The 25,548-nt window shown below is 46.1% G+C and overlaps 1 protein-coding gene and 1 long non-coding RNA gene across 9 annotated transcripts in view; one reads left to right on the top strand and one right to left on the bottom strand.

Moving 5' to 3' along the window:
* Positions 1 to 1,777: 1,777 nt before the first annotated feature.
* On the bottom strand, positions 1,778 to 18,018 carry LOC147024045 (uncharacterized). Of its 8 annotated transcripts, none has more exons than XM_085890219.1 (5): positions 16,681 to 17,703; positions 11,406 to 11,566; positions 6,764 to 8,921; positions 6,068 to 6,418; positions 1,778 to 1,923 (listed from the first exon to the last, which is right to left on the bottom strand). In XM_085890219.1, the coding sequence occupies exons 1-3, from the start codon at positions 16,828 to 16,830 to the stop codon at positions 7,229 to 7,231; spliced, it is 2,004 nt and encodes a 667-aa protein (XP_085746345.1). In that variant the 5' UTR covers positions 16,831 to 17,703; the 3' UTR covers positions 1,778 to 1,923; positions 6,068 to 6,418; positions 6,764 to 7,228. The 8 variants fall into 8 exon arrangements, with proteins under 8 accessions (XP_085746345.1, XP_085746348.1, XP_085746346.1 ...); XM_085890222.1 differs by having other exon boundaries at positions 6,068 to 6,175; XM_085890220.1 differs by having other exon boundaries at positions 6,068 to 6,171.
* A 5,187-nt stretch (positions 18,019 to 23,205) lies between these two features.
* LOC147024044 (uncharacterized) overlaps positions 23,206 to 25,548 on the top strand; it is a 10,900-nt gene continuing 8,557 nt past the window's right edge. Inside the window, exon 1 of the long non-coding RNA XR_015060516.1 lies at positions 23,206 to 23,515. This is a non-coding gene — a long non-coding RNA (uncharacterized LOC147024044). The remainder of the gene's footprint in view (positions 23,516 to 25,548) is intronic.

Genomic DNA, 25,548 nt, shown 5'->3' with positions numbered 1-25,548 from the left:
CAGGTTCCCTGGGTAAAAAACTAAGATCCGGGCTTTCAATGACATCTTGTATGCTGCCATCTTGTATGTACCTGTTTGGGGTGAGGATGTGGAGGTCACGAAGATATTCACTTACCTCGGCAGTGATAGTCATGTCTCTGCTGGCTGTGAGCCAGAGGTCAATAGATGTCTGGATCGGGTCTGGGGAATCATGGATTCACTGGATCATGGGGTGTGGTGCTGCCGGTGCCTGTGCAGTAGGACAAAAGTCCGGGTCTTCATATCCTTGGTGCTTCCAGTCTTGCTCTACAGATGGAAGAGTTGGACTCTGACCAAGGATCTGAGAGGGAAACTTAATTCCTTTGGTACCGGGTCTCTTCGGAGAATCCTTGGCTATCGCTGGTCGGACTTTGTGTCCAATGAGCCGTTGCTGAGAGACTAAAATGAGATTTGTTACCTGAATAATCCGTGATCGTCAGCTGCCGCTGTATGGACATGTGACTCGTTTTCTTGATGCTGATCCTGCTCACCAGATTCTCTCAGCGAAGGAGCCTCATCAGTGGAGGAGGCCAATGGGCTAACCACGTGCCTCCTGGTTGCAGCAGATTGATCAACATGTCAAGGTGATGGGGCTGGACCAGACATTTACCTGGGGGATGGCCTGGCGGAGGCCCCTGGAGTACCGGCGGAAAGTGGATGCAGCAACACGCTGTTCCAGCACATGCTCCCATACCTGACCTGACCTGGGTGATGAAGATTGTGGTCAAGTTTCTGTGTGTTGTTCTGGAGAAGTTCCCAGTGTTTACATATAGCCTGAGTAACGGACACCACACATGGTTATACCTCACCTGGACAATTTTTGTTCCAAGTGAGCTCAATATGGCTGGCATAATCTCCACCTAATATTACAAACAGGCTGGAGTACCTCGTGAGTTGGGTGATGGGCAGCCCCCCCCCCCCCAACCTCCATTCCATATGAGGGTGGGGAGCTGACTTCTGATTTCCACTTGTATATCTGGGCAAATCCACACCAAATATTACATTTGTCCTGGTTGTGAATATTAAGAGAAGAAAAAGAAGTGGAATGGAATGGATCCCTGGTGCATGGAAGTGAAAGGACTGGGAGGGGGATTCCCCGTTTCCCATGGTCGGTGAATTTTGGAATTTTACCACAAATTTTTACATGCTAAGTCACTCTTTTGAGAAAAATTAAAGGAGAATAATCATGATAATTTCCTGATTAAGGTTTTGCACTGCCAAAGAAAAAAGTACTCAGCCATTTTAAATTATTTATAAGAAAGCGGGCATTTCAGGACGTGTTGTACATTGAAAATATTTGGAGTTATTGGCCTCATGGTGGTTACCGTTTGAGTACTGCCTTACCCCACATCCCAATATTCACCTCATCGAGGCCTTTCGTCTCAAAACGGCCTTCAAGGTCAACTTGCGTTCACCTAAAACCTTGCCCAGATTCTAACGTGAGTACACCCAAAATTTGAGGCCTCTGGGTGCTTCAGTTCGTGAGTGAAACAACAACAAACAAATGCACAACCACTTGAAATTTTTAAATAATTTGTAATCCCTTTGGAGCCATTTTCAGAACAATATTTTAGACACCATTCCTTTGACGTGTACATTATATGATTTGAAAGGAGAAGAGATTTTAGGTTAACTTTATTCAGAGAAATTAAAAATAACAAATTTCACAATCAAAAAAGTCATCAAGGTCGAATTTCCTGAGTCATCGAGGTAGAACTCGTACGCTGGGTCATCGAGGGAAACTCATTCGCTGGGTCATCGAGGTAAACTCATTCGCTGGGTCATTGAGGTAGAACTCGTACGCTGGGTCATCGAGGTACAACTTGTTTGATGGGTCATCGAGGTACAACTCGTACACTGGGTCATCGAGATAAAACTCGTTCGCTGGGTCTCAGCTGAAGGAAGCTTGGAGCACAAAAAAAGTGAAAGACAATGTTGAAGTGTAAATGTGTTTGAATAGTAATGAAGTGACGCATGGTGTGCAGCGATGAACGGTGTGCAGCGATGAACGGTGTACAGTGATGAAGACACGCACAGTGAAGAGTGATGAAGTGACGCATGATGTACAGTGATGAAGATGTCCAGTTTCTCTCTCTCACACACACACACACACACACACACACACACACACACACACACACACACAATCATTACTTTTATGCACACTATGATAACAACAATAGCAATGAATATCTTAGCCTAACAATCAATATGTGGAGTATCCATGTTCCTCATCCACCAAACATTCCCATTAACCAAGATCCAAACCGTCCTTCCTTAAAGTAGCAATGCTATTCTGCAGCTCCCTTCCTTACGTGTTGCACCACGTCATGGAAATGTACCTTTAATAAAGTCTGGGGTTCCACAAGATAATTCATTCGTATCATTATATCTACCCTTGTCCCAGTAATTTGTCCCTCAATAATTACTTTTCCTTCCCCCTTAGATAGTGAGGCAAAATTTGTCCTAATTCGGGGAGTGTGATCATCTTTTTCCCGTGAATATAGAAAGTTACGCTTCACGCAATACTTAGGATAGTACCAGTACCAATAGTCAGTACTTTTGTATCCCTCCTTTTTCCAGTTACTTGTTATCTCTCATACTTTCGCACTTAAATCCCCTTTTGTCCCTCCTATTCCAGATGGGACTGGATTAGCTTGTCTCCAATCCAGGTACTTACATATTTAACACGATGCCTCGTTTCAGGTGTACAGTGTCTATGTCCTCTTTCTCCCGTGTGACACAGGGTGAATAATTATACGGAAGGGTCATGGAGGTGTTTGTCCCATACACACCTATCTCATGCAATTTGTCCCAATGTTTACCTCCTTCTTCTCTGCATACTCTGTCACAACACATTCATTGTTTCCCTTACTCTCGACCAAACATTCTGCTCTCCATGACATTCTCATAATACCCTCACTGTCTGTTATCATCCATATTATCACAATCATGTACGTGCAAATCAATAGCACTGCTACACATGTCATAAACCTCCTTCCTTCTCCCTACAACTTCCTGTGTGCTTTTTGCAATGAGATGCATGAATCTTACCTTTGTACTTGATAATAATTGTGTTGGTGATCAAAAGTACCTGATGTTGTCCAGTCCAATATGTCCTCAATGTGTTCCTCCACCTGAACTCCTTGATGTTCAATTAGCGACCAAGTCGTCAGGCTGGATGCAGCTGGTCTGGTAGTGTTTGTGTGACCTTTGTCAAACTTCTTGACAATCTTTTTCAAGGCAGCACAAAAGTTAATCTTCATGGACATCGGTCCATAAGTTTTGGAGACATTTTACCAATATTATAATCTAGTGTTGGCTTAGCACTTATAGTGGTGGCTTGGAGTCCCACTCAAATCTGAGAGTCTCGCTGACCACCGAACCAATCCCAGGAGTTTGACTCAGCCTGTCACTCCTCCAAGGTTGGCAAAAATGAACTTCATTACTGGCATTAGGGGCACTATATTAGCAGCACAGCCATGCCCCAACCAATGATGCAGCCAACTGCCACAAAGGCAGCACACCCCACCAGCATTTGACAATACACATAGCTTCTACAAAAATTTTCTGCCACCGCTGCAAATCCTTGAGCGTACCATGTTCGTAGCACCTCCTTCTACACACCCCTTTTGCTTGTGTGGTCACTTTCGTGAGCCAAACGAGCAAGCACCTTTTGGGAAACCACTCTACCCTCATTTGAGAGCATATCTCTTGCTTCATATGTGCTCAACATTTCACTACAGCTAAGAGCTTAGAACAGTTCCACAATCAATTTACCATTTTCGACTAGCACACCCCACGATGTTAAATATCCTCTCATTTCCAAAGTTCCCCTCATTGTGTGTCATCCTGTACACATGTCAGGAATCCGTATATATTGTAATGCTTCCATCCTCTGGTAGATTGCATATTGCAATAAGCACATGTACCACTTTCCAAGATGTTACTTTCAGCGCACACTGCATATCCTGACAGTTGTGTTCCTCTCCATCATCAGTGATTAGCATTAAGGAGTTATGTTCAGTGTTGGACATCTTTCGATTACCACATTCATTGCTCTAACATTGATCCAACCAGTACTGCATAATCAGGTTCCATCCATCCATCCAATTACCCTTCGTTCACTTCCATGCGACAACTTGCTCACTCTCTCCAAACGATATCATGAGATCTTTCATGTTCTTAAACCAATGCTATCAGACAGCATCCAGTTAACTTTCATCCGAGAGGCTCAATGTATGTTAATGCATCGTCTATTTCCAAATATAACAGCATGAGTATTGATGTCCATTCATATACCATGTATGCATATTTGTTGGGCAATGATGAGCAACCTCATAAACCGCACGATAGTCTTGGCACAACAGCTCGAATGCCAATTCTGCTCCTCAAATGTGCTCCCCAGTTCCAAGTGATCCTCGAACATCTGTGCAACCTCTGTGCCTTGCCGAGTTGTGTTTGTATTATGTCCACAGCCCACAGTCATTACCCATAGACCCACAGCCATAACACAGAGAAAATGCTTTTTCATCATCGTGAATGATTTAAATCATTACTCATTCACATTAACTCATTCAAACATGTTCTGGTAACCATGATGATCCGATACCTTGACCCATGGTTCATGGAGTTATACATACAGTTGGAATCACTTTTTCTCCAACTACCATCAGAAATTCAATGGTAAACTACCTTGTTCAATCCTTGCAGAGGTATACACACAAACACTCAAACATCCATATTATGTCCACCCGCAGTCTCCCGCACAATGAGCGACCTGTACCTGTATGCTCCAGCATGCAGCGCCTTCCTCCACATCTGCATAGCTTTTACAATTTTAAATCTTTCTACTACTTTTGTGCTAACGAGCACGCGAGATACTCATTTCTCTCAAAATTTGATATGAATACATTGGCTTCGATTTAAATAAGATTCAATATCGTGTCTCAGCCACAGAACTCTGGCCTGGCTTTCCACACGCAAGGCATGAAACATTCCGAGGTGTGTCTCACCAGGCAAGCAAGAAATTATTTGCACACCGATCAATCACAAATTCCTGCCACAATTGAATGCCAATAACTCAGATCATGATACAATGATGCAACCAATCGTGCTTATCCAACCAATCTCTTGTTTCTGCTCAAAGAATTGTCGGTTTATTATTGTCAATAACAGTGCACTTTATTATTAACAAGAACAACAAACAATTCTTTTTTCTGAGCTATTAAATCTTACAACCAGTTCACACAAACTGCCCCCCCGCCCCCCACCTTTTTCCCAACCTGTGAAATCTCAGACACACCTGGTAAACAAGCAGGTTCACAGCAGGGTGTCCTCCTGCCCCCCTCACTGTACACAAACAAACTGCTGGTGTCCACATTTTATTTAAGATGTAGATTTATTCTTTTCCCTTTTCTCAAACTTAAACCACATATTCTCTTGAAACAAGATCTTACAATTCCAACCAAATTTGCACAATCTCCACTGGAGCATTTGAATGCTCCCTTTTGATGTCTGTTCCCCCTTCGAACACCCGTCGGTGTTCCCAATAAATTTATTTTAAATCACCGCAAGCACTTTCCAGGACTTCTTTGTCTAGTTCGCTCTGAACTCTTACTTGTGCCCCTTCCTAAATGACTTTGAACACCCGTCGGTGTCCCCTTCACGTCTTTTTTCAGCGATTAAACATTTTTATTCCCTCCACCTCGTGACATAAATCCTTTGGACCCCGACATTGGGAACCTTTTTGCAATAAGATGCCCAGGTTTCTCGTCCTTCTGGCCAATTTCTCTGTCGTGATATGTGCTTTACGTCCTCCACCTCATGACATAAAACATACCGGATGTCATCCTATCTTCGGGAATTCCCGTTCTTTTCTTAAAAATGAAATAAAAAAATTATTTTAAAAAGGTCTCTTCTTTTATCCAACAAACAGCTTGGCATATATCCTCACCTTTTAAAGCTCAGTTTGAGACTGCGCACCTTCCGTGGCGAACTTGTCTGCCTGGGACTGGGAAAACCACGCATTCCAGCAGAGATTCCTTACTTTTGGCTTTGTTGGTGTCCAGCTGTGGCCAGGCAGAATCCTTCTTCCCTGCTGGAGGCTGTCATCCGATCCTCGTCGCCAACTGTCGAAGCAGGTTTTTCCAGCTACCTCAAAACAATACAAAAGAGTAAGTTCACATGCAAGCCATTTATTCGATAAAATGAAAGAATACTTCCGTGCACAGGAAGGAAGGCCCCAACTCTCAATGATATTGCGAGTCGAAGACTTTAAACTTCCATAAAATCTTGAGTATAAATACAGTTTCTTATTATGACATCAGATGGACTTTTGTGGACTTCAAATTTGCAACATGGAGAGGTTTTGTTTTGTTTTGGAGTGTTGTTTTTCAGCCTGGGGAAGGGGTGTGGGGATGGGGGAAATAGAAGAGAGCCGTGGTTTGCCTTGCTGACGAAATGGTCATCAGACAATTGTTACCAAACATAAGGTTTTACAAGGTTGTTTTAGACTTGAACAGAGACATGTGTAGTCTGCTCTTAACTAGCTTCCTCAGCATATCGATTTATTTTAATTCTTTTCAAAGCACTAAACTAAGACAATTTTGTATTTTACACGATTATAAGTTCAATTAATAATTCAGATTCCACTGGTTGGTTGTGTTTTTTTTATCTTTGGGTTGGTTGTGTTTCCACCAAGTGTGTTCACCCCACCTGTGAAAAGGTGTTTAAAAGTTCTTACCTGTTGAGTCTTGCAGAGAAGATGGCTTCTGTTGTTGCTGCCCCTCATCACGGTGAGGTTTCCGTTCAGGAGGTAGCCAATGAACAATGTAAGTCGGTGATGAATTCCTTTTCATCAACAATAAGACCCCACCATGGTTTTCTGCAGCTTTGGTGCCTTCATCATAAAAGTTCAGGTTTCTGTTCTTATGAAATGCAAAACATCCATCAGGAGTGAAATCCTGTCCTTGTCTGTACTTTCAAAAAAGGTTTCGGTTTCGGCTCCGATGTGATCTCAGGTACAATCACTTGTTTGGAAGAGACCGTGCATTGAAGGAAATTGTTTTCAACAGAATATACTCTTTCTTTTAAAGTGTGCAGCATGAGGAGACTGTATTATGTGAGATGGGAGATGTGGAGGGATGGTCTCGATCTACGGAGATGAGGTGGGATGGTCGTGATCTACGGAGATGAGGTGGGATGTTCGTCATCGACGGAGATGAGGTTCACCCTTGGGCTTCTTCAGGAGGACGACTTTGTCTCCTTTAATAGTGTATCGCCCGTTTGGATCACTTTCTCTCTTTTTGTCAAGATCACTCAGCAGCATCTCCAGTGTTTCTCTTTGGAGCTGAGTGTAGTCTGGAGTGATGAAAATGTTTCTTGTCCAGAGAGAGGGATCCTTCAAATTCCGAATCTTTTTATTATTCGTAAGAACCCGATTCCGATCAGACTCGCATCTGAAAACAACTTTCATGGGTCTGAAGATGTTCTCAACATATCTTCCAATGCGGAAAGTCCGTTCAGGTTCGATCTCCAGGTTCATGGCTTTTATTAATTTTGCCACAGCCTCCTTGTCATGTTCACCTTTTCCCTCCTTCACTCCACGGAACACGAGGTTATTTTTGCGCCTTTCAATTTCCGCTCGTTCATCCTTGAGAAACTCAGACTGAGAAGAATGGTGGGTCTCCCGTTTGGACGGCAATCGATGAACATCGTGCTGTTTCTGCTGATGTAACTTGTCTGCACAGTGAGGCTTCGGTTGTTGTTGGAGGGCAACACTGTACAGTTGTTGCTGCTCCAGCCCATCATCACTGTGAGGCTTCGGTTCAGTCGGCGGCAGCAAATCAACATTGTCCTGTTTCTGCTGTCGCTGCTCCAGCCCATCATTCGTTCCAAGCACTTCTTCCTCGTTTTTCTCATCAAGCTTTCCTGCATTTTGTACTTTGTTCTCTCTTTCCAAGACCTCCTTCTCCCTTAACTCCACGTTATTTTTCCTATCCCTCATCTCTCGTTCTCTTACCATTAACATGAACTCTTTCAGTTTCCATCTAATTTCACATTGTTTTTGTTCTTCCCGGTGCTCTCTCTCTCTAAGACGAGTCTCTTCGTCCAATTTAAGCAGCCGGTACTCTCCATCTTTAAACTCCTCTCCTTGTTGGTGCATACGAAGCTGCCGTTTCTTTATCTCCTCATCTTTCCCATTCATGAATACTTCAAACACACCTTGTCGCTCCATCTCCTGTTCTTTACTTATCTGCAGGTATCGCTCCCGCTGCTGCACTCGTTTCTTCCAGTTGTCAATCTCGAACATTCTGTGTTCTACAAACAGCATTTTCTGATCAAGTTCTTTATTTTTGCGTTTTTCCCACATTCGGACTTGGAATCGCTCCTTTGCTCGTGTGGATTCTTCTCTCTTTCTCATCCTCAGCTTTTCTTCATTTTTCCTCTCCTGTTCATTCATTTTTCTCTGCTCTTCTTCATTTTTCTTCCTCTGTTGTTCCTCCTCTCCTCTCTTCCGGTCCTCTTCCTCCTTTATCCATAATTCTTTTTCCAATTTCCGTTGCACGTCCTTTTCCAACAACTCGTGTTCCATTTCCTGCACAAACTTCTCTCTTTGTTGGAGATTTCTTTCGGTTTCGACCAACCGAGCCTCATATTCCTGAAGCTTTTCTTCCTCTGCTCGTAAAACCTTTTCTTTCTCTTTTTGATATTCCTCTTCCTGTTCTTTTTTGTCACCAATGTTCTGTTTTGCTATGAACTCCATTTTTTCAGTGCTTTCCAGAACCTCCTTTCCCTCTCCTTTCTGAATTTCAGGGTGTTCGGTTTCCCGAATCTCCGTTACCAATGGTGGATCGTCTTTCGATTCATTTTTCCTTTTCACTTTACATCGACATCGTAAACTGCAACAAAACAAACAAACATTCTCAGTTCAAGGTAAAATGAAGTATGACATCACATGTAAAGTATTGAACACATGGTTTTGTGAAACATAAACAAACATGTTCCACGAGTGTTACAGTTCTGGAGGATACGGAATGTGGAACATGCAGATGTAACTTAAACAATGTCCGAAGGAACGGTGTGGAACGATGAATCGCACTTGATTATTTGAAGAATCTCATGCAATGGTGGAGGATGTTATGAACTTTTACATTTGTTTTGGCTAAAGAAGGAAATTGTGACTCTTTTGTAAATTATTTTCATGACGTCATTCGGCGACCATGTTGGATTTTAAAATATCTGTTTCAGAAGTGTTTTGTCCCACAACTTCGATATTGACCAACAAACTATTCCTTGGAAATCAAGACTTAGTCGGTGAGTTTTATTTTATATTCACAAGAAATGGTAAACGAGTAACCTGAAGGATCTTCCTTCAGACATCATTGAACTTTTTAGAATGTTCACCATGGATTACATTATCAAAGCAAGAGCTGTAAGAAAAACTGTCACTCAGTAAATATAAAGAGCTTTGTGGAAACTGTTTGTTAAAATTTAACAAAATACGGAGGCCAATGAGGAACAAGCATTTGGTGAATTGGGAAATGTACTGTATGCACAAACACCTGGGTAAAGTACATTGAGCGTCCATGTTGTCAATCTAAATCACGTGAAACAGGGAACCAATCATGCAGCCTCCAGTGAGTTTTGCATTTATTGCAACAGACTGAGAGTTCTTCAGTGTTCTTCAAGACCACGTCGATGAGGGGCAGTATATCGACATTGCCGAACTGCAAAAGTGCAGATTTTTCATGAATTACAAGACAGACTTTGCTGAAACTTTCACAGGTTGACATACAGGTTACTGAACACACAACTATAAATGCAAAGTTTACTAAAGTGAAGGCTTACCAAAGTTATACCCTACCTGTAAATGAGCAAAAAGGTATTTAAACCAAATTTAACTTTCATTAATACAGTAAAAGTTGGTTTGTTCAGGACAGCCATTTTGAAATCCAAGATGGCCACCATCCATAACTTCGAGAAAATTAAAATTGTGTGTTTTTCACTTCTTGGCATGACAAATGTGGGGATTGCCACCAAAACAGACATCATATGACATTCACAGCCTGAGTTATTATGAAATTTGGTGAAACATGGTGGCCATTCTGAAATCCAAGAAGGCCCCAAAACATTGGATGAAAAACAATCTCACCAATGGATTTTGGACACCTTGTCATTGACTCCAGCAATTAAACAACATATTCCATATTTAGGAAAAAAAAACATTCAAGTCCTTATCATCCAACATAACATCGTACACAATAAACTCGCTTCATATATCTGAGTGATCTTGTTCCCTCATGGATGAAGACATGATAAATATTGATGAATAAGCCACAACGACGCAACGACAATCAAACAATGGATGGAAGTCCTCAATGCTGGATATGAAATCAGAGCCATATCCCTCGACATATTGCGTGCCATTGACACGGTCTGGTACCCTGCGCTACTCACGAAACTCTCTTCCAATGGTATCCAAGGCCATCTCCACTCATGGCTGGCAGACTTGCTCTCCTGTCGTAGACAATGTGTGGCCCTAAATGGAGTTCTCTCATCCCCTCTTCCTGTCCAGGCTGGAGTTCATCAAGGCAGCGTTCTGGGCCCTGTTCTTTTTCTGGTTTTCATCAATGATCTCTCCGACTCTCTGGAAAATCCTCTTTATCTCTTTGCTGATGACTCCACCCTCTGCCGTACCACCTGTCATACCTCAGACCTGCAAGCAACAGCTTCTTCGCTCACTACAGATCTGGGTAAAATCACAAACTGGTCCAACACCTGGAACATGTCTTTCAATCCTGACAAATCTTGCACTTTCACGATGTCTCTCCGAAAGGACCGTTAGAACCCCCCCCAACCCTCCCCCCACCCCTGCTGTGTCTGCGATTTGTCCCCACCACATTTCCGCAGGGCTCTCCAGGTCCACCAACAACCCCCTTTCTGGTAAAACTACAAAAATCACGAATCACTGCTCACCTTCACTCTTTCATTCCTCTTTTTCCCCACCTTTGGAATAAACTCCCTCACTCTGTTCAATCCCATTCTTCCCTCCAGGCCTTCAAAACATTTGTTCACCACCACCTCTTATCGTTCCCAATCCAAATCCTTGATCTTTTCTGCCCCTGTCAATACAACCCAAACCCTCCTCCTTCAAATTCCCTGCTTTCCTTCCTGAAAGTCCCTGCAGTGTCCATCTTGTATACCCCGTATTCCCCACCCCACGGCATCCCTCTCCCTTCCACAGATCTCCTAATATCTCTGTTCCCCACTGTTTTGTCCTTCCCACTCCCACCCCTTGTGTCATGCCCCCCTTACTGTGCGTTTTGTGTTCGCTCTCATCCGAGCCTCGACAAGGAAAACAAAAAAAAACTTGTGTTCTTTACCAGTGAATGCAGAGCTTTCTTTTGGGGCTCCCCTTCTTGTTGAACCAACGTGACGGATCAAATGTGATCAGAACATAAAACAAAAGGAAGGAAATCGCGACAAACATGACGTCACGAACCACAGACATCCCTCCATCCTCAACAGCATCATTCTGGATAACCTATGGAAATGGACAAGGGCAGGGGAAGGAGGAATGTTTATTTCATTTAAAATTAAACTAAACAATATTTTTACAATTATTTTCCAAAACCCACAAGTTCATGACAAAACAACAACATGATGTTGAATTTTTTTGGAATACAAACACAATCGGTCATGGAATGTTCGAGAGTTTATCGTTTGTACGACGCTTACGGAGTGTGGATTTGCACGAGGATTTGGAAAGTAATTTGGGAATTTGGGAAGTAATACCGTGAAGATTCCTCCATCGACACGGCCAGGAAGGAGCACTTTCCTTGAAGGGACAAATTCCAAGTTTGCTTGGTGGGGGAAAGTTAACCTGCAGTTTCCAACTGACAGCTTGGTTCCTCATCACATCATCACGGAAAAGAGGAATCACAATGACGATTTGAAGGGCAGACAAAGAAGAATAAATATGGGATTTCAACTCTTACCAACACTCAATGGCCTCCTCATTTTTAAAGGCTACTCCTGGAATCCTTGAGATCTATTTATAAAAACGCACCGTTCCGAAAGATAGCCGGCTTATGAGGAATTAAAAATGGCAAATCTGTGGGACCTAATGTGATACCAGTGGAAGTGAACATCTGCCTCGGTGAATATGAGGTTCAGGTGTTGAAGAAACTGTTGAACTCGGTGATGATGAGAGAGGAGATTCTACATCTGAAGATAACCACCGTCCGGATACAACCACCATCCAGAGAGAGAGAGAGAGAGAGAGAGAGATGGAGAGGTTGAGGGGAGAGACAGAGAGAGGGGGAGAGCAAGACAGGGGTGTGGGAAGAGGGTGCTGCACTGTATTAGGAGGGGAAGGAGCGTGGATGGGACAGAGAGAGAGAGAGAGAGAGAGATGGAGAGAGGGAGAGAGAGAGAGAGATGGAGAGAGAGAGAGAGAGAGAGAGAGAGAGATGGAGAGAGAGAGAGAGAGAGAGAGAGAGAGAGAGAGAGAGAGAGAGAGAGAGAGAGAGAGAGAAAGAGAGAGAGAGAGGTGGGTGGGGGTAGGTGAGTCAGCAGAGGAAATATGTTATGCTTTTTGAACAAACACACACACACACACACACACACACACTCGGCAATTTTTCTGGATAAGTTGATTGGAGTTAGTGTGATAACTGACTGCAGTACATACTGTATACAACCCCAAAACCTTGAGGAGATTTCAACCTTGTTTTGGGGTATTAAAAAAAACAAATTATAAAAACAATGTTACATTATCGACGTTTCAAGATGATGAACTTACTTGTGATGTTATAAAAAGTAAAGTTGGCTCCATGGATGTAAATCTGTGTATTCACATTATGGTCCCTTTTCTGACACTTGGTGTTTCCTGTCACGAATCACTTGGTGACTTGAACTTAAACTCGAACTTCGATCGGTATTCGACGGTTCAACCCATCATACTCTGAACGCTCCAACTTGTTAAACCTACACACCCCTCACACACCTCTCACTCGCACACCCTCACTCACACACCAACCCCCCATTTTAAATTCTCCATCCGGACCTGATTTGCCAAACTGCAAAGAAAGTGACTCCAATCGTGTTGTGTGCCTTCCCCGAGTACAATCCATTGTTATTTCTCACAATCCCCCCTTACCTGTTGTGATGGACGGGACGCTCCACTTCCGAGGACGGTGAACACGAACAGCGCGATGGGAAACAACATGGCTGCTGCACGGATATCCACGAACTGAAGATTTAACGACACCGCTCTGTCTTTGGAGTTCCCTATTGTCGGAATTGTCATTGTGACATCACAATGAACTGTGGCCACGCCCCCTTTCCCTTGTTGACATTGATTTTCAACGCTCGAACACCTAGACTCTTCAATCTATCCTGTGATAATCCACAAAATAGATATGATGTGTCTTTTTTCCGATTTTTGATTAATAAAGAAGGTTATTTTGTGATAAAAGTCGAAATCTTATTCATTTTCAAACTTTGCCGTGACATCACACGCGCAAGTACACCGTGAGATCCGTCTCACATTGAATAGGGGTTACGTCGTGGTACGATTTAACTCAAACGGAGAATCATTGTAGAGTTTTCACTAAAATGCCGAGTCGATGAGTCCTTGGTGCTTGTACAGTACATAATCCAAACCGAGATAGTTTCATGCTCCACCAACAGTAGAAACACCCAAAGTTTACCAGGAATTGGACGAGGTTTGACCGAAATACCCAAGTGTGGATCGGGCCTCAAAATGTTCACTTTTGTTGTCAGAACATGTAATAGAGAACTGTAATGAATCAACAGAGATGGCGAGATGTTGTGGTTATCCACCACAAATGGGAGACGATGCCATCCCCACGATTAGGCAGAAGAAACAGCCGTCGCTGAAAACCCGAATACCATCTCTACCCAGCTACCAGCACGTGTACACAGAGGACCACTCCTCCGACAACATCCCCCACAATCCTCCATCAATCATCGTCCCCACTCGATCTACCAACACCCCAAACACCCCCCTTCTCTCCACCATCCCCTTACAATTCCCCATCAACCATCACTCCCACAATACTCACCATCTAACACACCACCTCCCCCCAAGCACCACTCCCCCCCCCTCCAATGGGCAAGACATCGACACAGCACAGATGTGGAGATATTGCACATGTCCCAAGCTGAAAACAGCCATTTTGGGGAGACATACCTTTTAACTGGCCAGTCGAAGGGAACGTTTTAAAAAGCACAAAAGAATAAATGTTGCAAAATGGACTCACCAGCTGTTCATGCCGGTCTGTTTTAACACCCAAGGCATGTCGTTCATCTCTTGCTGCTCACACAACTGAACAGCTTTTGCATTTTCCCTTGCTGAACATTCTTTGAGTCTTGTACCAAGGAAGACCTGGTCGTAAATCAGTACTGCTTGGAATAGTTAAACAGCTGTTTCCACTATCCGAAGAGCAGAACAAAAGACCGAATGTCATGGCCCTTAAAATGAAAGTAATCTTCCTGTCACCCTCGTTTTCCTTAGCCGGATAATGACCAGAACAGACCTTCCTGTCGATGGAAGAAAAATACTTTCAAAGCCCAGAGGAAGGAAATAGCTCCAGGTTTTTTTTCTCCTAAAAGGAAATTGATCCCTGGGAATGGAACCTCCCAATAGAAACCAATGATAGGAACAGGGTGAATCATGTTAACAGATGGTCACACAAGGGGCGGGGCAAATTGTGTACAAGACAAGCGAAAATGCAAAGCTTGCCAGAGTTAGATTGGACTGAACTACTGCAGGTATTCTGTGTGTCTCTCTGTGTCTCTCTGTGTCTCTCTCTCTCTCTCTGTCTCTGTCTCTCTCTCTCTCTCTCTCTCTGTCTCTCTCTCTCTCTCTCTCTCTCTCTCTCTCTCTCTCTCTCTCTCTCTCTCTCTCTCTCTCTCTCTCTCTCTCTCTCTCTCTCTCTCTCTCTCTCTCTCTCTCTCTCTCTCTCTCTCTCTACATGTCTGAGGTGAACAATAAAACTCTTCTCTATGAGTGATGGGTGTGGACAGCGCTTGACACCAATCAGTACGAACACACCTGATCTCGACACGGATACCTCTACGACAGTAGGACATGACACGGCACGACCTCAGACACAAATGTTGTCCCAAGAAAGTTTAAAACGGGATGATCCTGTGATGTACAGGACACCTGATCAGCCTGTGATGATGGGACAAAGCAGTCGTCACCCATTTGTCAATGTTGTCTGTGCTGTGTCCATGCCTGTGCAGTGTCCGTGCTCTGTCCATGCCGTGCCCGTGTATGTGCCTGTGCTGTTTCCATGCCTGTGCAGTGTCCATGCCTGTGTGATGTCCATGCCTGTGCTGTGTCCATGCCGTGCCCGTGTATGTGCCTGTGCTGTGTCCATGCCTGTGCAGTGTCCATGCCTGTGTGATGTCCATGCCTGTGCCGTGTCCATATCCGTGTCCTTGCCGTGTTTCCGCTGTGGTAACACATTAACCGATTTAACAATGAATACAAAATCCCTTCCAAACCCTCAACTGAAAAACAAAACCCATCAATGTGGAGTGAACCCGTGACCGGCCGGTGTTTCCATCCTCACCAACACCTCCATCGTCTCCATCTTCGTCTCATTCACTCACATCAGGATCGAAACGATTTGGCTCCACAATTCCCCCCAAATCGTTTCCATCACTAATTTTATCTTCAATAGTTTATTCCAAATCCCACTGATCAGTTTCAACACATCGAGAACCTTCAGAGTTGCTGATGATGGTGGAATCAGTATCGGAATCAGAGATCGAAATACACTGTTTCTTTGTGTAAACCACCATTTTGATCAAGTTTCCAAACAAAGATAAACTCTCTTGTTCCTCATCACATCCTCACGGGAAAGAGGAATCACAACGACGATATAAAGGGCAGACAAGGAAGATTAAATATGGGATTTCAACTGTACAACCCAAATACCTTGAGGAGTTTTCAAACTTGTTTTGGAGGAATTTAAACATATAAATTATAAAAACAACGTTACATTATCGACGTTTCAAGATGATGAATTTACTTGTGATGTTATAAAAAGTAAAGTCGGCGAACTCCATGGATGTAAATCTGTGTATTCACATTATGGTCCCTTTTCTGTCACGTGGTGTTTCCTGTTACCAATCACTTGGTGAATTGAACTTAAACTCGAACTTCGATCGGTGTTTGACGGGACAACCCATCATACTCTGAACGGTCCAACAGGTTAAAGGAACACACCCCTCACTCACACACCCTCATTCACACACTTCTCACTCACACACCCCTCACTCACACTCCCTCACTCAGACAACCCTGACTCACACATCCTCACTCACACACCCTCTCTCATACACCCTCTCTCACACACTCCTCACTCACAAATCCTCACACACACACCCCTCAAACACACCCTCACTCACACCCCTCACTCACACACCCCTCACTCACACACCCCTCACGCAAACCCCTCACTCACACACGACTCACACACACCACCCCCTCACACACCAACCCCCCATTTTAAATCCTCCGTGCAAACCTGATTTACCAAACCACAAAGAAACCGACTCCCATCGTGTTGTGTTCCTTCCCCGAGTACAATCCATTGTTATTTCTCAATCCCCCCTTACCTGTTGTGACGGACGGGATGTTCCACTTCCGAGGACGGTGAACACGAACAGCACAATGGGAAAAAACATGGCTGATGCACGGATATCCACGAACTGAAGATGTAAAGATACCGCTCTGTCTTTGGAGTTCTCTATTGTTGGAATTCTCATTGTGACGTCACAATGGACTGTGGCCACGCCCCTTTTCCCTCGTCTCCATTGATATCTCCCCCGAGATATAATTATATATTTTTGTTCTGATTAATCTCTTCCGGTGAAAACCACGTGGCCCAAGGTTGATGAACAACACGAATCCTTTATCTTTGAAATATTTCCCACCAATGAGAACAATATTTAAATCGTTCGTTGTGATCAGTTGGGATTCTGATAACAAACATCGTACAACACACGTGTGGTTATTTAATTTATGTTATTCATGATAAACCTTGTTATAAAGGAGTTTACACACTGACTAATGGTTCACCTCGTTATTAGTTTATATCCCTTTGGTAATTGTGTGAATGAACATTCATGTTTGTGTGTGTACGTGCGTACGTCATAAATAGATAACCTTCTTTACAATCACACCCAACCACCTCGTTCTCTCAACACATCCACGACCCCAGGTGGACCAAGGTGATGTTTCCCCCCATGTTTGTTGTCTGTGTAATCGAACATTAGTAAATAAGTATCACGTAGTTCCGGAGAGAGAGATCGACTCCGTGTGGAGGGACAGTTCAGGGAAAGATGGCGGCCTCGTCACATGACCACAAAATGATCCGTTTAAAACCACCATGGGGTTCGTGAACTCGAGTGTGGGGATTATTCTCTCCCCGGTTGGTGAAGGAGGAACGATTGATCCGAGTTGAGCCGCTGAACATTTAAAATGGCGTCCGACATGGTGAGTGGAAGAGAGTCGTTCGTTGTCGTCCTGGTTGTTTAACCAAATAAACAAAATCCACTTCGTTCAATAGTTCTGGTAATGGTGAACTAAATTAATAATTAAATATTGACGTGTTGAGTGTCTCGTGGATGGAGATGTGGAAATACTCGTCAGGTTGGAACATGTGATGACGATCTCTCGTTAACCCTGACATGGCAGCATCCCCCGCCGTGATTAGAGAACATTGTACTTTACGGTAATTCTACATATCGACGGTCCCCTGTGCCAGTGCGCATGCGCAGCCTGAGCCGGAGCCAGGGATGTTGTGGGTGTTTCAACCTGTTCAATACTTGTTTGATTATTGTCGTTCCACGCTAATAAAGTGGTCGAACAAATTGAACTCTGTTCTTATTTATAATCAAACAGCTTGATGCAGTCGAGTAAAGATCGTCGGTGCTGTGGAGGACACGACTGGGTGAAAACGGACCACGAGAACGTCGACAGTGAGTTTGGATTTCTCGGGTTCTGTACCCAATCTTCGCCCCCAGGACACTGTACACACGTGTGCATCACCGAAAATAGAACGTTTACTCCAGAATAGCTGTTCCTATGGCGCCGGTGGAAGCAGAGTGCCCGATCGAGGGTTGTGACTATATGGCTACACACGCAGAGGCGGCAGTGGTGGCCGCCATGTTGAGTATACACGCCACTGTGCACGTCGCCGCCCCCAGGGCGGCGAGCTGGAATGCCAAGATGGAGAAACTCAAGCGTCCCTCCATAGCACTGGCCGGAACGGGCGAGGCCTGGTCGTACTTCATAACCCGCTGGGGCGAATACAAAACAGGTACTAAGCTTGTCGGACCTGACATAGTCGCGCAGCTACTGGAGTGCTGTGAGGAGGAGCTGAGAAAGGACCTCACTCGCGCGGCGGGTCGGAGCCTCGTGGGCAGCGATGAAGAAGACGTCCTCGCCGCCATGAAGGCGCTCGCCGTCCGGACGGAGGACACGATGGTAGCTCGAGTGGCCCTGTCTAACATGCGGCAGGGACACGAGGAGCCCGTCCGGTCGTTCCACGCCCGCATCAAGGGGCAGGCGGACACGTGCAAGTATGAAATGAAGTGCACCAAGGCGGGGTGCGATCAGGTCAACGACTTCACCGAAGAGATATTGCGCAACGTGGTTGCCCGTGGCATCGCGGACCAAGCAATACAACTTGACCTACTCGGTGAGAAGAACCAGGACATGCCATTAAAGGACATGATAGAGTATATCGAGGCCAAAGAGTCTGGAAAACGCTCGGCATCGCGCCTGCTTGACACTCAGAGCACGGACGCGATCAGTAGTTCGTATCGGCGGGGAAAGCGACAGGACGTCCGCGCCAAAGTAGGAGCCAGGCCGGAAAAACGGAAGGCCAAGCCCGAAGGAGTATGCATCTACTGCGGCGAGGTGGGCCACGGCAAAACGCCTCAATGGCGCGCCAGACGCGCCGAGTGCCCCGGATACGGTAAAAAGTGCCGGAAGTGTGACCGCCAGAATCACCTCGACAAGGCGTGCCTGGGCGGCCGATCGGCAAGACCCCCATCTAAGGAGACCGACGGGATGTACGACGAGCAGACGGCAGCCTTCGTCGAGCTATGCACGGTCACCATGGCCAGCACAGAGGACGAAATGCGCACGCTTCCCCTCGCTCACCACCTGTACGATGATATGTGCGATAAGTGGATGAAACGCATATCCGATCCGCAGCCATACGTCAACCTCACTCTCACCAACAAGCGCGAGGATTACAAAGCGCTGGGTTTTAACCTCCTGAAACACACCCGCGCGGTAACCCTACCCGCTATGGCAGACACGGGGTGCCAGAGCTGCCTGATCGGCATTAAAGTCGTCCAACAAATGGGCCTGAGTACCGAGGACCTCATACCTGTATCCATGACCATGAAGGCCGCAAACAACAGAGGAATTCGTATCCTCGGAGCCGTGGTAGTCAGATTCGCCGGTAACAGTGACGGCGCTCGGAGATTGGAGACGCGCCAAATCGCGTATGTGACGGACTCTTCAGACCGCATATTCCTCTCCCGCGCGGCCTGCATGGACCTGGGAATGATCTCGGACAGATTCCCGACACTTGGAGAGGTGAATCTGACGACCTCGGAATTGTGCGACTGCCCGCGACGCGCGGAGCCGCCGACCAAGCCGACCGCACTCCCCATGCCAGCGACCGAGGCCAACAGAGAGGCACTACAGTCACATTTACTCAGGATGTATGCTCAGAGCACATTCAACACGTGCCCACACCAGCCACTACCGAGAATGACCGGCCCGCCACTACGTCTTATGCTCAGTGAGAACGCGACACCGGTTGCCCATCACACTCCCATCTCCGTGGCCATACATTGGCAAGATGAGGTAAAAGCAGGCCTCGACCAGGACGTTCGGCTCGGCGTGTTGGAGGAAGTACCCGTCGGCACGCCGGTGACATGGTGTCACCGCATGGTAATTTGCGCGAAAAAGAATGGCAAGCCGCGACGCACCGTCGACTTTCAGGCCTTGAACAAGCATGCGTTCCGCGAGACCCACCACACCCAATCCCCGTTCCACCAGGCGAGACACGTACCTAACGGGAAGCGCAAGACAGTATTCGACGCATGGAACGGTTACCATAGCGTCCGCCTACACGAGGACGACCGCCACAAGACGACCTTCATCACTCCATGGGGGCGCTACCGGTACCTATCTGCCCCACAAGGGTATATGGCATCGGGGGACGGTTACTCACGACGATACGATGAGATCGTCGCGGACATTGGTAACAAGACCAAGTGCGTAGATGACACGCTCCTATGGTCAGACACGATTGAGGGGAGCTACTTCCAGGCGGTCCAATGGCTGGATATATGCGGCCGGAATGGAATCATCCTCAACCCGGAGAAGTTTGTCTTCAGCGCACCCACGGTGGACTTCGCGGGCTTCACCATCACCATGACCGACGTGCGACCGTGCAGCCGCTACCTGGAAGCAATCCACGATTTCCCACAACCGCGTAACATCACCGACGTCAGATCGTGGTTCGGGCTTGTCAACCAGGTGGCATACGCCTTTAGTATGGCCGAACGAATGCAGCCATTCCGGAAGCTCCTGAAAAGTGGAGAACGCTTCCAGTGGTCCATGGAGTTAGAGGACATATTCCGCGAGTCGAAAGACGTGATCGTACAAGAAATCGAACACGGTGTCCGCATATTTGACAAAACTAAGCCAACATGCATCGCCACGGACTGGTCGAAGGAGGGAATCGGATTCTGGTTGCTTCAAAAGCACTGCCGATGCGTGCCAGTTAGACCATTCTGCTGCACTGATGGATGGAAAATAACCCTGGTCGGCAGCAGATTTACACACGCGGCAGAATCCAGATACGCGCCCATAGAGGGCGAGGCTCTCGCAGTCGCGGACGCCTTGGACAAAGCGCGCTACTTCGTACTGGGCTGCGAGAACCTGATCGTTGCGGTAGACCACAAACCACTGCTGAAACTCCTTTCGGACAGAGCACTTGACGACATACCCAACCCCCGCCTCAGGAACCTCAAGGAGAAGACCCTGCGTTATCGCTTCCGCATCATACATATCCCGGGAATGAAGAACAAGGCGGCAGATGCCATGTCGCGCAGGCCAGTTGGCACCACGCGACCTCCACTCATGAACCTTCCAGATGACAATGCCACCATAGCGACCCACCTCCAACCAAGCACGCACACCGACGTCCTGTCCCTCCTACGCCAAACTGAGCCGGAGTATGACGACGACGTCGAGTACAACCTGGCATGGTGTGCCGCGGGTCTCGAATCATTGCGATCAGTAACATGGGATCGCGTCAGGGAAGCCACCAGCAGCGATGGCGATATGCACATATTGGAGGGAATGACAATGAACGGCATCCCCGACTCAAAAATCGAGATGCCAGAGACAATTCGTGACTATCACCAGTACCGTGAGAACATTACATCGACAGATGGAGTGATCCTATACAAGGACCAAGTAGTCATACCACCCTCACTCCGCGGCGATGTGCTGAGCGCCCTACACGCTGCCCACCAGGGCGTATCAATGATGACCGCCCGCGCAGAATCCTCTGTATTCTGGCCAGGCATGTCGGCCGACATCAGCGCCACTCGGAAAAACTGCGAACACTGCCACCGGATGGCACCATCACAGCCTGGAGCGCCACCAACTCCACCTATTCCGGTCGTTTACCCCTTTCAGGCAGTGTGCTCGGACTTCTTTGTACACAGGGGTGCACACTACCTTGTGACAGTGGACAGATACTCGAACTGGCCGATCATCTCAAAGTCGACGGGTGACGCCGCCGGACTCATAAACCACTTACGTCGCGCCTTCGTGACGTACGGGACACCAGAAGAGCTCGCGTCGGATGGGGGACCGGAGTTCACCTCCACCGAGACCAGGTCATTCCTGCACAGATGGGGCGTACACCACCGCTTGTCATCGGTGGCCTTCCCTCACAGCAACTGTCGCGCGGAGATTGGAGTTAAGACAATGAAACGATTTATCACGGACAACACCAGCCCGCAGGGAGAACTTGACACTGACGCTGTGCAGAGAGCGATACTACAATATCGTAACACGCCTGACCCTGACACGAAGATCTCCCCGGCAATGTGTGTCTTCGGCCGCCCGATACGCGATTTCATCCCAATTATCCCCGGGAAGTACAGACCGCACGACACTTGGCATGAGACCCTGAAAGCGAGGGAGGAGGCCCTCCGCAAACGTCATATCCGCACAGCCGACACCTGGGCAGAACACACCAAACGCCTTCCGCCACTTGCTGTAGGGGACCAAGTCCGCGTACAGAACCAGACAGGATTCTACCCAAAAAATGGGACAAGACAGGCAGTATCGTGGAGGTACGCCAACACGACCAATACGTGATCAAGATCGATGGCTCGGCAGAGTCACACTTCGGAACAGGAAATTCCTGCGCAAGTTTAGCCCAGTTCGCAATGACCAGCTGCCACCCCGGTCTATCTATGATGATCTAGCAACCCGAATCACTGTACCTGCACCCGTTGTAACACCGCAACTGCCTGACCTCGACAGCGAACCTGTGACATCTGCAACGCCAACGGGGCCCACGCCGGCACTGACGTCAGTATGCACACCCCGGCGCAAGACGACACCCGTTTTAGACACGCCAGCAGCACCAGGACGAGGCACACCGAGGCGCGCGATCCTTCAGACGCCACCATCGGCCCCTGAAACCCCGAGAGCCCCATCCCCACTGGGGCCCGATGTGACACCACCAGCACCAGCGATAGGTCAACGCCGATCCACCAGAGCGACCAGCGTGCCTGCCTGGCACAAGAACTACTCCATGGAATAGTCACACGATGGGCGATATCAACTTTTGTTCATTCATTAAACTTAATATTTTCTCAGCCTTTATCTATTAACATAATAAAGACTCGGAGGGAGATAGAGAACATTGTACTTTACGGTACTTCTACATATCGACGGTCCCCTCGGCCAGTGCGCATGCGCAGCCTGACCCGGAGCCAGGGATGTTGTGGGTGTTTCAACCTGTTCAATACTTGTTTGATTATTGTCGTTCCACGCTAATAAAGTGGTCGAACAAATTGAACTCTGTTCTTATTTAGTGATTGGTTCTCGTTTACCCTGACATGGCAGCATCCTCCGCTTTGATTGGCTCTCTGGAAGGATGCAACTGATTGGCTAATATTAGTCACGTGTTTGCTTCATCACAAATATGAGCAAAATAAAAATAATTAATGAATAAAAAAGAAATTAATGAATCACGACACGTCTTTAAAACCTCCCCGTTTATTAATTAATACTCCGTGAGGTTCTTCTTCATCATCCCTTGTTGCTCCAGTGATCACCGGGACAATTATGGATCTTCAACTTCCAGGATATTTTCACTTCGTCACTGAGATCTTGGTATTTGGTCATTTTCTTGATTTCCTCGTTGCTTCGCACAAAATCACTGGGAACTGGTGTGTGTGTGTGTGTGTGTGTGTGTGTGTGTGTGTGTGTGTGTGTGTGTGTGTGTGTGTGTGTGTGTGTGTGTGTGTGTGTGTGTGTGTGTGTGTGTGTGTGTGTGTGTGTGTGTGTGTGTGTCCCTGTGTGTGTGTCTGTGTCTGTGTCTGTGTCTCACCCCACCTATTTGTTTACTCTCTCTTTCATGAAATGAAACACTCTCCTCCCACACCTCTGTCTCTCCCTCCCCCCCCCCTCATGCTGGCTTGGTCTGCCAGCAAGCCTTCTGGTAAAACTACCAAAATCAAGAATCACTGCTCACCTTCACTCTTTCATTCCTCTTTTTCACACCTTTGGAACAAACTCCCACACTCTCTTCAATCTCAGCCATCCCTCCAGGTCTTCCAGACAGTTGTTCATCACCATCTCAGATAATCCCCCAGCCCAAACTGTGATATTTTCTACCCCCGTTAGCACCCACCCCTCCCCTCCTCCCCCAAGTCCATCTCCTTCCAAATTCCCAGTTTTTTCTTCCTGAAAGTTTGTTTCTGTCTGCATCTTCTCCACCCCATGTGTCCTTTCCTTCTCTGTCCTCTGTTACATCCTGAACTGTTGAACTGTTCAATGTTGTCGCTCTTCCACGAGCGTTGACTTTGTAAGTAAATAAATCTAGAAGCATTCAATCTGGCTTTGTGAAAACTGGAATTGTGTATAACAATAATAATAATCATCATGATGATGATGTAATTTATCTGGGTGGGTTTTGCAAGGAGGGCTGAACCAGCAAGAATGGTTGGTGCGATAACTTTCCAATCAGTGGGACTCCAGAGGTAGAACCTTTCACCTTCTAAAACCTCCTAGTCAGGAGGCCCAATGCAGAATAGTGTACGACCCTGCTGATTCCGTGTTAGAATAGTGCAACAGGTGTAAATTGACTGTCCAGACACACAGAAACGTGAATCAACTTGTTGCCAACTCTGGATATGGATAGTATGGCCGCCATGACAGTTTACAATATGGTTGCCATTAAATACACTTTTCGTCATATTTCAGCCGCAAATTGACATGAAATTACAAAATTAGGGTCGATTTCCATGTTTTTGAGCATGCCTGAGCTGATGGGAGTATAGAAAAAAACATTGCTCCATCCATTTTCTAAAAATAATATGACTTGTTTTTCACTATATTATTTTTAAAGAAATGTTCAGGCTCGAATTAGAATGTCTGATTATACAAACCACAATCAATGAATTTTACAACTTTGCTATAAAATGAACCTAAACTACATAACTGTGTGTTTTTCTGTTACCCAGGACTAACTGAAAAATGAAAGCCGCAAGATTTCTCACAGGGGGTTCAAGGGATCGAGAAGAAGAAAAGCATGTAGACTGGAATAAATGCTTTATTTGCCAGGACAGTTCAAAAACTAGCAAGTCAACGCCACTTCGAAAGACTACAATCGTTGGTGTGAAAACTGTAGCTGAATGTTGCAAAGAAAGAGATAAATATAATGACGCTAAATATGTTGACTCATTCTCAAGAATCAGAAAATATTCTGTACCGGAGCACGTCGAAAAGATTCAATGGCACAAATTCTGCTATAGTGACTTTACTCACGCACAAAAAATAGACAGACTGAAGTCAAGGATTCAGCCACAATCTGTGACTTACGCAGAAGAGATACCCACAATATCAGGTTCCTCAGAGAAATACCATGTCCCAAAGTCACTAAGATCCGCGCACAGCGCTATGGATTGGTCAAAATGCGCTTTCTGCCAGACTGACATTCCTGGAAAAAGCTGGTGTCCTGACAAATGTTGAATTTGATCACACATCATCCAGGATGCTTAGTTTGGCCCAATTTGACCCCACCATGCGTCACAGGTTTGCAGGTGTTTCAGACTTGATGGCAGCTGAAGGTAAATATCACCTCAAGTGTTATGTTTCTTTTCGCAGAAAGTATAAAAAGGAGAGTGGAGAGAAAAACCAGTCTC

The sequence above is a fragment of the Eptatretus burgeri genome, chromosome 7 (genome assembly GCF_056783735.1).
Source record: "Eptatretus burgeri isolate ZD-2024b chromosome 7, Ebu_testis_v1, whole genome shotgun sequence".
Classification (NCBI taxonomy): domain Eukaryota; kingdom Metazoa; phylum Chordata; class Myxini; order Myxiniformes; family Myxinidae; genus Eptatretus; species Eptatretus burgeri.
Note: the sequence above shows the minus strand (reverse complement) of the source record. Positions and strands in the feature narration are given on the sequence as shown.